At 51.1% G+C, this 13457-nt stretch overlaps 1 protein-coding gene across 11 annotated transcripts in view; it reads left to right on the plus strand.

Moving 5' to 3' along the window:
• The window catches only part of RAB11FIP3 (RAB11 family interacting protein 3), a 103128-nt gene that overhangs the window by 55021 nt on the left and 34650 nt on the right, over positions 1-13457 (plus strand). For 6 of the 11 annotated variants that reach the window (XM_074028423.1, XM_074028425.1, XM_074028426.1 and 3 more), the window contains exons 1-2: positions 514-693; positions 8529-8740. In XM_074028423.1, coding sequence (XP_073884524.1) covers positions 8556-8740 — 185 coding nt within the window. In that variant the 5' untranslated portion in view covers positions 514-693; positions 8529-8555. Of the gene's footprint in view, positions 1-513; positions 694-4158; positions 4211-8528; positions 8741-13457 lie in introns of those variants that run through there. The other 5 variants (XM_074028424.1, XM_074028429.1, XM_065536665.1 and 2 more) reach the window with 2 other exon arrangements.

Raw genomic sequence — 13457 nt, forward strand, 5'->3', positions numbered from 1 at the left:
TTGTAACGGAAAGTTGCTGCTGTGGTGTCTGAGTAAGCGGGGGGAGTGGAAGGGGATGGACTGTGGTGCCGCTGAGTTCCTGGGCATGGTGATGTCTGAGGATCTGAGCAGGTGGAGCCCAGGGGGTGGTGCTGTTTGTCAGGGTTTCTGGAAGAGCGAAGGGAAAGTCAGGGAGTGTAAGGCACATCTCCCAGAATCGTCGGGCTGTGCTCTCTCCCATCCTCCCTCCTTCTCCCACTACCGGTGGTGTCTGGAGCAAAGAGCTGCCTTAGTGAAATGACGGGGAAATGTGTCTTTTGTACAAACCATTATCAGCTTAGGAAGCCAAAAACAAAAGCCACTCTGTTTTGAGCCCTGACTAACTAACTGTTTGTTAAACCAGCAAGGACACTTCCTGAACTTTGCCTCCCGCTGCCTGGGCAGCACCAGCAGGAGGGTTATTAGAGTGTGTCTGGGAGCAGGTTAAACTTTCTCCTAGGTGGTGGTGTGCCTCCTGGTGAGCACACAGGCTTTGCAGAAACCCCAGCATGACAAGCAAGTAGGAAGGTGACGTTGTTTGAGAAAAGCCAGTGACCCGGTTGGGACGGAGACACGATGGGGAGCCCAGAGCCCATCTCCAACAGCATGCGCTTCCTGGAAGCTGTGTACAGAGCCAGGCGCAGCCTGTGAGGCCACCCAGGCCAGCATCTGAGGGTAAGAGGAGGCAGTAGTGTGCACTGTGCCCAGTGTTCCTATTTCTGTGGTGGAGAAAGGCTCAGGGAAGAAGGAACTGTGACGGGGACAGTGTTGGCCCCACTCGAGTTATTGATGGCTCTGAAAGTTATTGATTTTCTCTACCCGCTGGTGATTTGGGTGGAGGACGTGTTAACTAGTGAATGTAACGTTTAGACATAGCGACGTTTTCTAACATGCACTTTGATTTTCAACTGAGTTCCTCTGAACATTGGTAATTTGTAAAAATGTTAAAAAGTTGGTAGCATAGACTCGATGGCTTCTGGGCAAGGCCAGGTCCTGGCTGGCTGGCAGATAAACTGCCGGGGCCGGTGTGAGCTGTTACTGCGTTTTATCCAGGAGGCTGGGAGTGAGCAGGCACCGTGCTCTGAGGTACGTTTTTGTCTCTGGAAAGGCAGATGATGGCTGCCCTGGAAAACTCCATACAGGGAGGCCTTGAACCACAGAAATCAACCTGCAGGCCTCAATTTGGGAGTGAGCAGGTACGGGCGGCTCCTGTGAGCTGAGCTCTCCGGAACCCCCAGGGCATCCAGCCAGCCAGGGGCTCTGAGTGTCAATGGTGATGGCGTGGAAGTGGACGTCCGCAACCCCAGAGCAAATAAAGGGGCGGGTGTAGTGACCAAAGTCGCTGAGGAGTGGAACTGTTCATCTCTGTGGGATCTACAGTGCATGGAGCCACTCTGCAATGGCAGGGAGGCCCGGCTTACTTTATTTTTTGTTTTTTATTTTTTATTTATTTATTTTTTTGGAGACGGAGTCTCGCTCTGTCGCCCAGGCTGGAGTGCAGTGGCGCGATCTCGGCTCACTGCAAGCTCCGCCTCCTGGGTTCACTCCATTCTCCTGCCTCAGCCTCCCGAGTAGCTGGGACTACAGGCGCCGCCACCTCTCCCAGCTAGTTTTTTGTATTTTTTAGTAGAGACGGGGTTTCACTGTCTCGATCGAGCCAGGATGGTCTCGATCTCCTGACCTCGTGATCCGCCCGTCTCGGCCTCCCAAAGTGCTGGGATTACAGGCTTGAGCCACCGCGCCCGGCCCTTGTTTTTTATTTATTTTATTTATTTATTTATTTTATTTTATTTTATTATTTTTTTATTTATTTATTTTTTTTGAGACGGAGTCTTGCTCTGTAGCCCAGGCTGGAGTGCAGTGGCCGGATCTCAGCTCACTGCAAGCTCCGCCTCCCGGGTTTACGCCATTCTCCTGCCTCAGCCTCCCGAGTAGCTGGGACTACAGGCGCCCGCCACCTCGCCCGGCTAGTTTTTTGTATTTTTAGTAGAGACGGGGTTTCACGGTGTTAGCCAGGATGGTCTCGATCTCCTGACCTCGTGATCCGCCCGTCTCGGCCTCCCAAAGTGCTGGAATTACAGGCTTGAGCCACCGCGCCCGGCCTTTTATTTTTATTTTTATTTTTTTTTGAGACAGAGTCTCGCTCTGTCGCCCAGGCTGGAGTGCAGTGGCGCAATCTCAGCTCACTGCAAGCTCCGCCTCCCGGGTTCACGCCATTCTCCTGCCTCAGCCTCCTGAGTAGCTGGGACTACAGGCGCCCGCCACCGCGCCCGGCTAATTTTTTGTATTTTTAGTAGAAACGGGGTTTCACCGTGGTCTCGATCTCCTGACCTTGTGATCCGCCCGCCTCGGCCTCCCAAAGTGCTGGGATTACAGGCGTGAGCCACCGCGCCCGGCCCGTTTTTTATTTTTTAAATTCTTTTTTGAGATGGAGTCTCACTCTGTCACCCAGGCTGGAATGCAGTGGTACGATCTTGGCTCACTGCAACCTCCACCTCTCAGGTTTAGGTGATTCCCGTGCCTCAGCCTCCTGAGTAGCTGGGATTACAGGCGCCTGCCACCACACCCAGCTAATTTTTGTATTTTTAGTAGAAACGGGGTTTCACCATGTTGACCAGATTGGTCTTGAACTCCTGGCCTCAAGTGATTCACCCACCTTGGCCTCCCAAAGTGTTGAGATTACAGACGTGAGCCACTGTGTCCGGCCCTCAGGCTTACTTTAGAAATGAGGAGGTGAAGGTGGGCCCAGAACGGAGTGTGTGAGTCCTAGGCTTGGCAGGGAGTCCGAGTTTGTGCAGCGTCTGCCTCGTTATTCCTGTGTCTGTGGAGAATTATTTCCATTCCAAACCATCCTTTCTAAGCTCTAAGGAAGTACAGGTGCCTCTAAGGAGGCACTGGCTTTTCCTGCAGGGGCATCTTCCTCAGCTACAGGTCTGATAGGAACTCGGTGAAATAAGTAGGCCCCACTGCCCGACCTCCCTCCCTTCCTAGGAGGACAGACGCTCTGCTCAGGGCTCCATGAGCTGTTTGAGAGAAAGTGTGGGTTTGTTCTTAGAAACGTCAAGCTTCTTGTTGGGGACTCAGGGTCCACTCTGTCTAGGGAAGGGCATCGGGCATCCGTCAGAAGTACCAGTCCGTTGGCTTTTTAAAAGCTGGTCCAAGGTCAGGTGCGGTGGCTCATGCCTGTAATCCCAGCACTTTGGGAGGCTGAGGCAAGAGAATTGCTTGAACCCAGGAGGTGGAGTTTGCAGTGAGCTGAGATTGCACCACTGCATTCCAGCCTGGGTGACAGAGCAAGACTCTGTCTCAAAAAAAAAAAAAAAAAAGAAAAAGAAAGAAATTTTAAGCTGGGCATGGTGGCTCATGCCTGTAATCCCAGCACTTTGGGAGGCCAAGGTGGGCAGATCACGAAGTCAGGAGTTCGAGACCAGGTTGACCAACATGGTGAAACCCTGTCTCTACTAAAAATACAAAAATTAGCTGGATGTGGTGACTCCTGCCTGTAATCCCAGCTACTCAGGAGGCTGAGACAGAATCGCTTGAACCTGGGAGGTGGAGGTTGCAGTGAGCCGAAATTGCGCCACTGCACTGTACTCCAGCCTGGGTGACAGAGCAAGACTCCGTCTCAAAAAAAAAAAAAAATTAGGCGTTGTGGCAGGCGCCTGTAATCCCTGCTACTTGGGAGGCTGAGGCAGGAGAATCAATTGGACCTGGGAGGCAGAGGTTGCAGTGAGCCGGGATCATGCCACTGTACTCCAGCCTCGGCGACAAGAGCGAGACTCTATCAAAAAAAAAAGAAAAAAGAAATTTTAGGCTACATACTGAACCACTGAACGTGATGTTGTAATAACCACACTTTTCAGAGTCGACGGCAGGTCTTCCTGGTGCCTCTGGGGTGAGTCTTTGTCGCTGACAACTCTGGGGCAGTGTGGCCCCTGTGAGTGTGCAGTCCTGTTGGGGTAGCTGGCAGCTGCCCTCAAACCATCTCGGACCTGTGCGCTGGGCTTCGCATCCCGCCCGGTCATGCCTTCCCCACAGACCCAGCCTCTGACAGACATCCTGGGCCTGCCTGCTTTTCTGGCCACTCCCGCCTTTTCCTGCCTGGCGTCCTGCAGGCCCAGCACAGGCCAGCCCTGTCCTGAGTGGACCCTGGGCCCTGCCTTCCTGCAGGAGCCGGAGCTGCCTGGGGACGGTGAGTAACATGAGAGCTGGAGTCTCTTACAGTGCTCTCCTGGTTCTGGATTTTACAGGGGATGCTTTTGAGGAATGACTTAGTTTTTATGAATTACTTCCTTAGATCCTAGGGGAGATTGGATTTTCCCCTGGAAGTGTAAGTCCCATAATTGGACACCCAGAGTAAGTACACTCCACAGCACTCCCTGTTCCCTCATGGCTCTAGAAGCAGCTGGCAGGGATTTTCCACCCACCAGTGACACTTGCACCCTGTTTCTGTGCTTTGGAAAGCACCTTCCTGGGTTGTCTTTCTTGGTGCCACAAGGTGGCTACCTTGTGAGACGAGAATTTATAACCCCGTTTGCAGCAGGGCTCCAAGTGGTTGAGTCATGCGTCTGAGGTCACATGGCTTTTAATAAAGGGGCCAAAGATGGAACTGGGGCCTCCTGCAAGCACGCCAGGCTCCTGGCAGCTCGGCCTAGCCCTTCATGTCTCTTCAGTGAGGCTCAGGTGGGTGCAGCCTGGGGTGGGACCCTCTGGTAGCCCTTGCAGGTCTTAGCACACTTTGTCTACTTTTTTTTTTTTTTTTGAGACGGAGTCTCGCTCTGTTGCCAGGCTGGAGTGCAGTGGCATGTTCTTGGCTCACTGAAACCTCTGCCTCCTGGGTTCAAACAATTCTCCTGTCTCAGCCTCCTGAGTAGCTGGGACTACAGGCGCACGCCACCACACCCGGCTAATTTTTGTGTTTTCAGCAGAGACAGGGTTTTACCATATTGGCCAGGCTAGTCTCGAACTCCTGACCTTGTGATCCACCTGCTTTGGCCTCCCAAAGTGTTGGGATTATAGGCATTAACCACCGCACCCAGCCACTTTGTCTGTTTCTTACGATACTAGAACCAGAGTGCAAAGGGCATCTTTTTCTGCTGGGACTGCAGCTTTTCTGAGATCTTGTTTATTTGCAAATTGTTAACCTCAGAGTCTTCTGAGCATGAAATGTTGGCCACTTTTCCTAACCAGCAATTTCATTTTCATTAAGGTTGAAATTATAAATTGAAAATGTTGGCTGGGCATGGTGGGTCACGCCTGTAATCCCAGCACTTTGGGAGGCTGAGGTGGGCAGATCTCTCGAGGCCAGGAGTTCAAGACCAGCCTGGGCAACATAGCAAAACCTCATCTCTACAAAAAATACAAAAATTAGCTGGGCACAGTGGTGCATGCCTGTAATCCCAGCTACTTGGGTGGCTGAGACACAAGAATCACTTGAACCTGGGAGGCAAAGGTTGCAGTGAGCTGAGATGGTGCCACTGCATTCCAGCCTGGGTGACAAAGTGAGATCCTATCTCAAAAAACAAAAACAATTAGAAAAAGAAAAAAATAAAATGTTCTGTTTAATAGTTCTTTAGTTTTATGTTCATTTGTACAATTCATAAATATTTACTATCTACCTATGCCTGGTCCTATGTTAGGTGCTAGACACTTAAGAGTAAAAACAAGTTGGGTGTGGTGGCTTATGCCTGTAATCCCAGCACTTTGGGAGGCTAAGGCAGGCAGATAGATCACTTGAGCTCAGGAGTTTGGGACTAGCTTGAGCAATGTGGCAAAACCCCATCTCTACAAAAAATACAAAAATTAGCCGGGGGTGGTGGCTCGCACCTATAGTCCCAGCTACTCAGGAGGCTGAGGCAGGAGGATTGCTTGAGCCCAGGAGTTTGAAGCTGCCGTGAGCCGAGATTGCACTACTGCACTCCAGCCTGGGTGTCAGAGTGAGACTCTATCCCAGAAAACCAAAAACCAAGAAACACAGCAGTAAAAACAATTGGTTGCGATGGCTCATGCCTGTCATCTGAGCAGTGTGGAGGATCACTTGAGGTGAGGAGTGGGAGACCAGCCTGGGCAACAGAGTGAGACCCTGATTCAAAATTAAACAAATAAACAAAGAACTGAGCCAGGTGTGGTGGCACCGGTAATTCCCAGCTACCGCTAGATCCTGTCTATTTTATTAAAGTAAAAAGAAAAAAAATGACTCTGCCAGCCTCAGTAGCTCACACCTGTAGTCCTAGCACTTCGAGAGGCCAAGGCTGGTGGATCACTTGAGCACAGTTCAAGACCAGCCTGGAAAATATGGCAAAATGCCATCTCGACAGAATTTCAAAAAATTAGGCATGGTGGCTTCTGCCTGTGGTCCCAGCCACTCAGGAGGCTGAGGTGGGAGGATAGATTGAGCCCAGGAGATGAAGGCTGCAGTAAGCTGAGGTTACACTGTTGCACTCCAGCCTGGGCGGCACAGAGAGACACTAGCTCAAACAACAATCAAAATTACTCAGAGTGCCTTGTTTTCTGCTTTCAGACATGTACCTATTTTTCATTTAAAAAAATGTTGAATTTGGCCGGGCACGGTGGCTCACGCCTGTGATCCCAGCACTTTGGGAGGCCGACGCAGGTGGATCACCTGAGGTCAGGAGTTCCAGACCAGCCTGGCCAACATGGTGAAACCCTATCTCTACTAAAAACCCAAAAATTAGCCAGGCGTGGTGGTGCACGCCTGTAATCCCAGCTACTCAGGAGCCTGAGGCAGGAGAATCTTTTCAACCTGGGAGGTGTAGGTTGCAGTGAGTGGAGATTGTGCCACTGCACTCCCGCCTGGGCAGTAAGAGTGAAACTCTGTCTCAAAAAAAAAAAAAAAAAAAAAAAAAAAAAAAAAAAAAAAAAGATGATTTGTGTTTTACTCATTTTATTTTCATTTTTGAAATAGAGGCTCACTGTATCGCCCAGGCTGGAGTTTAATGGCGCAATCTCGGCTCACTGCAACCTCTGCCTCCCAGGTTCAAGCCGTTCTGCTTCAGCCTCCTGAGTAGCTGGGATTACAGGCACGTGCCACCACACTTGGCTAATTACATTTTATTTATTTATTTATTTATTTATTTATTTTTGAGACAGAGTCTCGCTCTGTCGCCCAGGCTGGAGTACAGTGACACAATCTCGGTTCACTGCAACCTCCACCTCCTGGGTTCAACCGATTCTCCTGCCTCAGCCTCATGAGTAGCTGGGACTGCAGGCACTTGCCACCACGCCTGGCTAGTTTTTGTATTTTTAGTAGAGATGGGGTTTCATCGTTTTGGCCAGACTGGTCTTGAACTCCTGACCTTGTGATCCGTCTGCCTCAGCCTACCAAAGTGCTGGGATTACAGGCGTGAGCCACCATGCCCGCCTATATTTATTTATTTTAATGTAATTATTTTTTTTTTTGGAGACAGAGTTTTGCTCTTGTTGCCCAGGCTCGAGTGCAGTGGCGTGATCTCAGCTCACCACAACATCTGCCTCCCTGGTTCAAGCAATTCTCGTTCAAGCAATACTCAGCCTCCTGAGTAGCTGGGATTACAGGCATTCACCACCATGCCCGGCTAATTTTGTATTTTTAGTAGAGACGGGGTTTCTCCATGTTGGTCAGGCCGGTCTTGAACTCCTGACCTCAGTTGATCCTTCTGCCTCGGCCTCCCAAAGTGCTGGGATTATAAGTGTGAGCCACTGCGGCCAGCCATTATGTTTATTTTTAATTAATTAATTTTTTTGAGATGGGTCTCTATCACTCAGGTTGGAGTACAGTGGTGTGATCACAGCTCACTGCAGCCTCGACCTTTTGGGCTGAAATGGTCCTCCTGGCTGGGCATGGTGGCTCACTCCTGTAATCCTAGCACTTTGGAAGGCTCAGGTGGGTGGATCACCTGAGGTCAGGAATTTGAGACCATCCTGGCCAACATGGTGAAACCCCATCTCTACTAAAAGTACAAAACTTAGGCATGATGGTGCATGCTTGTCTTCCCAGCTACTCGGAAGGCTGAGGCAGGAGAATCACTTGAACACAGGACTCGTATGTTGCAGTGAGCTGAGATCATGCCACTACGCTCCAGTCTGGGTGACAGAGTGAGACCCGGTCTCCAAAAAAAAAAAAAAAAAACCCCAAAAATCAAAAAGCAAGCTCCTCCATCAGCCTCTGCAGTAGCTGGGACTTACAGGCAGGTGCCACCACACCTGGCTAATTTTTGTATTTTTGGTAGAGACAGGTTTCACTTTGTTGGCCAGGCTGGTCTTGAGCTCCTGGGTTCAAGGGATCCACCCACCGGAGCCTCCCAAAGTCCTGGGATTACAGGCGTGAGTCACTGCGCCCGGCCTGAATTGTGTTTTATAAGTAATGTCCCTGTTTAGAGACGGTTGGGACTTCAGCGTCCGACCCCTCCCTCCACACTGCCCTCTCCAGGGCCTTGCAGCAGTGAGGTGTGGGGCGTTGGCAGTTCCCTTCCCAGCTGGTGCCTGCTGACTGCTGGCGCACTCTCTCCTAGGCCAACGAGGTGACGGACAGCGCGTACATGGGCTCCGAGAGCACCTACAGTGAGTGTGAGACCTTCACGGACGAGGACACCAGCACCCTGGTGCACCCTGAGCTGCAACCTGAAGGGGACGCAGACAGTGCCGGCGGCTCGGCAGTGCCCTCCGAGTGCCTGGACGCCATGGAGGAGCCCGACCATGGTGCCCTGCTGCTGCTCCCGGGCAGGTCTGTACCCCGCCACCAGCCTCCTGGAGAGGCCTTTGGGATGTGGCACCTGTGGAGGTGTCTAATGGGCAGACTGGGATCTTGGAGGAGTGCGTGCTGGCTAGTATCCATTACATGGGGGTGGGGCTTGGCCCTGCAGTAGCTCCTGACCTTCCTGGGATGAGCCCACATCACCTTGCCCACCTTGCCCGAGCGGTCTCCCTGTTCCAGCTGAGTTTCCTGTGGTTTCCAGTGTTGCTCAACATCTTTAGCTGTAGAGAGAGAACTTATAGGAGAAGTAGATGTCTCAGCAGGGTTTTGGAACCCATTCACCTTTGCAGCACCCCTGTGGAGGCCATGTTCTCTCCCCACCTGTCCCCCACCCTCAGGATTTCTGTAGCCCCCTGTATTTCGAGCTAGTTGGGGCTGGAGTAGAGGGAAGGCCAGAGTCTGGGAGAAGGTCAGATCAGGGAGGTGTCCGGTGGCTCACGTGGACCTGAATCAGTGCTTTCAGTGTTGCCCCTGCTACTGGAAAGCCCGCTCAGCATGCTTAAGTGTAATTGTGAAGCAAAAATTAAATTCTCAGCCCCCCAACCAACTGATGGACCCCTCTCTCAGCCTCAGACATTGCTCAGCCAACCTGAAAATCTAGTTCAGGCCATCGTTAGGGAGGTCAGGCAGGCCTCATTAGGCCCCTCCCTTTGGAATTCAGGCCCAGCTGACCAGCATTCACATTAAACAGAGACTGACAAAGGTGGACTTTTTATAGCAGCCACAGCACACCACATTCCAGTCTGACTCTAGTGCAGCATCACAAGACAGGTGGCAGGCCCTGAAAGAAATCCAAGTATTTTACCCCAAAATATCTATTTATTTGACATATTTCAGAATGGTCCTATAGGACTGTCTCTTGTGGGGAAAGTCTGCACCCTGTAGAGAATCTCCTCCCTTCCCAGGTCTTTTCCCTGATGCAGGAGGGAATGAACTTGGAGTCTGGCACCTTCTCAGGTCTGCTGCCTGCTGTCTGGAGGCCTCATCTGCTTGATAAAGCCTTGGTCTCCATAGCCCCTTATCTTAAGCGGAGGCATTCCTTGCTATTGATTCCAAGTCTTTAGAGAATAACTCTTTCAAACAGTTGACAATCAGAAGATCTTGGCATCTGCTTATGACCTGGAAGCCCTCCTGTCCCCCACTTAGAGTTGTCCCGTGTTTCCTGACTGAACCAGCATCTTGCATGTAGGGTTGATATCTTATGTCTCCCCAAGATGTATAAACCAGGCTGTAGCGTGATCGTCTTGGACATGTGCTCTCAGGGCTTCCTAGGGCAGCATCACGGGCTGTTAGTCACTCTTATTTGGCTCAGAATAAACCTCTTCAAATATTTTACAGAGTTTAAGTCTTTTTGCCAACATAATATACCCACAAGTGCATGCCCATGTTGTAAGTGCAGAGCCAGCAGGTTTTTCAAACTGACCATTCCCACGGCCCTTTTCTCAGGTCCTCCCAGGCCCCTGACAGCAGCCAGCTCTCCACCGGCCCCGCATCTTCCTTAAGTTCCCCACACGGCGAGGTCCTTCCTTTGCCTGGCTTCTTCCACTTGCTGTTGTGCTTGTGGATTTAGCCCTTTTTTTTTTTTTTTTGAGACGAAGTCTTGCTCTGTTGCCCAGGCTGGAGTGCAGTGGTGCGATCTCAGCTCACTGCAGCCTCTGCCTTCCGAGTTCCAGCGATTCTCCTGACTCAGCCTCCTGGGTAGCTGGGATTACAGGTGCACCCTACCAGGCCTGGCTAATTTTTATATTTTTTAGTAGAGACGGGGTTTCACCATGTTGGTCAGGCTGGTCTCAAACTCCTGACCTGGTGATCCGCCCGCCTCGGCCTCCCAAAGTGTTGGGATTACAGGTGTGAGCCACTGCATCTGGCCGTATTCAGCCCTATTTTTGTGCTTCACTGTAAATTGTTTACTTTTATTATTCTATTGCAAGAACATGCTGTGACTTTAAAATTTATTCTCCTGTTGACGGCAGTGGGTAGTTTACCATTTTTGGTTTTGAGGGTGAAGCTGCTATAGGAGTTCCTTGTCTTTGGGAGCATGGTATGGCCCTGAGCAGGATGGTCATCGGGAGCACGTCCCTTCAGCCTTGGAAGTTCCTGCAGGGGCTGCAGGGTCACCTGCTTCCAGCATCTGTGGCCCCTGGGCTGCCTGACCTCAGCAGCACACGGCCGTGTCTGCTCTCCTGCTCGCCTTGTGCGAGGCGTGCAGACACGGCTTCACTTGCGCTTCCCGGGTGACTAACAAGGTGTGCACCTTTCATTAGGGTTGGGAGCTCTTCTGCCTGCTTGCTGATCACAGGAGGGGTCTGCAGACTTTTTCTCTAAAAGAGTTGCAGGCCACATGGCCCCCGTGGCAACTGCTCACCTCTGCTGTTGTGCTGCAGAAGCAGCCAAAGGCACGTGGGTCAGCGAGCACGGCTGTGTTCCCGTGAAACAATTTTCAGAAATGGGCCGTGGCAGGATTGGCAGAGTTGGCCTGCCCCGGTCTGTTGGGTCCTCAGTCTTTTTCTCACTGATTATAGGAGTCCTTTAGATATGAGTCCCATATGGGGTGTGTGTATCACAGATCCTTTGTCCTCTCTCTGGGTCTCCTTTTCACCTTTTGAGGCACAGATTTTTGTTTTTATTTTTGTTTTCCAATACAGAGTCTCGCTCTGTTGCCCAGGCTGGAGTGCAGTGGTGCCATCTTGGCCCACTGCAACCTCTGCCTCCCGGGCTCAAGTGATTCTCCTGCCTCAGTCTCCCAAGTAGCTGGGATTACAGGTGCCTGCCACGGCGCCCGGCTAATTTTTATAGTTTTGGTAGAGATGGGGTTTCAGCATCTTGGCCAGGCTGGTCTTGAACTCCTGACCTTGTGATCCACCCGCATTGGCCTCCCAAAGTGCTGGGATTACGGGCGTGAGCCACCGCCCTGGACCAGAACAGATGTTTTAAATTTTGCTATAGTTGAGTTAATCCATTTTTCTTTTATGTTTATTAGCACTTTTGTGTCCCACTCAATAAATCTTTGCTTACTACACAGTCACTATGATGTTTACTTATGCTTTCCTTTAAAATTGTTATTGTTTTACCTTCATATTCATATCTGTGATCGCTATATAATTTTTTTGTTATGTTTTCTTTTGAGACAGTCTTGCTGTGTCGCCCAGGCTGCAGGGCAGTGACACAATCTTGGGTCACTGCAATCTCTGCCTCCCGGATTCAAGTGATTCTCTTGCCTTAGCCTCCTGATTATTGGGACTACTGGCGCCCGCCACCACGCCTGGCTAATTTTTTTGTATTTTTGGTAGAGACAGGGTTTCGCCATATTGGCCCGGCTGACCTCAAACTGCCAGCCTCAAGTGATCCGCCCTCCTTGACCTCCCAAAGTGCTGGGATTACAGGCATTTATTTTCTCACTAGTTTTTAAGCAGTATAACTCTTGGTGGGGCGTGGTGTCTCATTCCTATAATTCCAGCTCTTTGTGGGGCTGAGGCAGGTGGATCACAAGGTCAGGAGTTTGAGACCAGCCTGGCCAACGTGGTAAAACCCTGTCTCTACTAAAAATAACTAGCTGGGCATGGTGGCATGCGCCTGTAATCCCAGCTACTCGGCAGGCTGAGGCAGGAGAGTCGCTTGAATCCAGAGAGTCAGAGTTTGCAGTGAGTCGAGACTGCACCACTGCATTTCAGCCTGGGCGACAGAGCGACACTCTGTCTCAAAAATATATATATATATAACTCTTTTAGGGGACACATATTTTGAAAAGCTCATTTGTGACCGGATCTGATTACTAGCTAGTGTTACCCATCTTCTGTGGACCTGGCATGGAAAGCGCGTTGGGCATCTGCGTGCAGACCGTCTGGTTTATACAGCCTCTGCCATGCAGCGTGGGCCTCTTGGTCCCCAGCATGACCTTGCATGTGGGCCTTCTCTGTTCCCGTCACGCATCAGGAAAAGCTGTGCTGAGGAGAGGAGGAGATGGGGTGGGGAGGGGTGCTGAGCCCCTCGTCATTGCTTCTGAGGGAGTAGCAGGTTTCACCACAGTGGCCCGGGGAGGGGGAAGGGCCTCCTGGCTGATGGACCAGTGTGTGTTTTCCTCTTGCTGATTCTCCTCCCCTCAGAGGGCAGTTTTCTGTCACAGTATCTGAGCCTGTTGGTAAAACAAGCACCCAATCATAAGAAACAGAAAATAGAGTCTTCCTGTAACGTAGCCTAATTTTAGATGGTGGCTGTGGAAGGGAGCCACGCCTGCCTGTCACTGTGTAGGAAGGGGACTGATGCAGACAGGCAGACCAAGTTGAAGACCCTATCGGGAGGCTATGAAGTGGTGCACGCCTCCCGGTTTTGGTTTCTTTTTCGTTTTTCTTTTCCTTTTTTTTTTTTTGAGATGGAGTCTCGCTCTGTCACCCAGGCTGGAGTGCAGTGGTGCAATCTCAGCTCACTGCAAGCTCCACCTCGCGAGTTCACGCTATTCTCCTGCCTCAGCCTCCCTAGTAGCTGGGACTACAGGCGCCCACCACTGCGCCCGGCTAATTTTTTTTTGTATTTTTAGTAGAGACGGGGTTTCACCTTCTTTTTTTTTTTTTGAGACGGAGTCTCGCTCTGTCGCCCAGGCTGGAGTGCAGTGGCCGGATCTCAGCTCACTGCAAGCTCCGCCTCCCGGGTTCCCGCCATTCTCCTGCCTCAGCCTCCCGAGTAGCTGGGA

Source organism: Macaca fascicularis, chromosome 20 (genome assembly GCF_037993035.2).
Source record: "Macaca fascicularis isolate 582-1 chromosome 20, T2T-MFA8v1.1".
NCBI classification, from domain to species: Eukaryota; Metazoa; Chordata; class Mammalia; order Primates; family Cercopithecidae; genus Macaca; species Macaca fascicularis.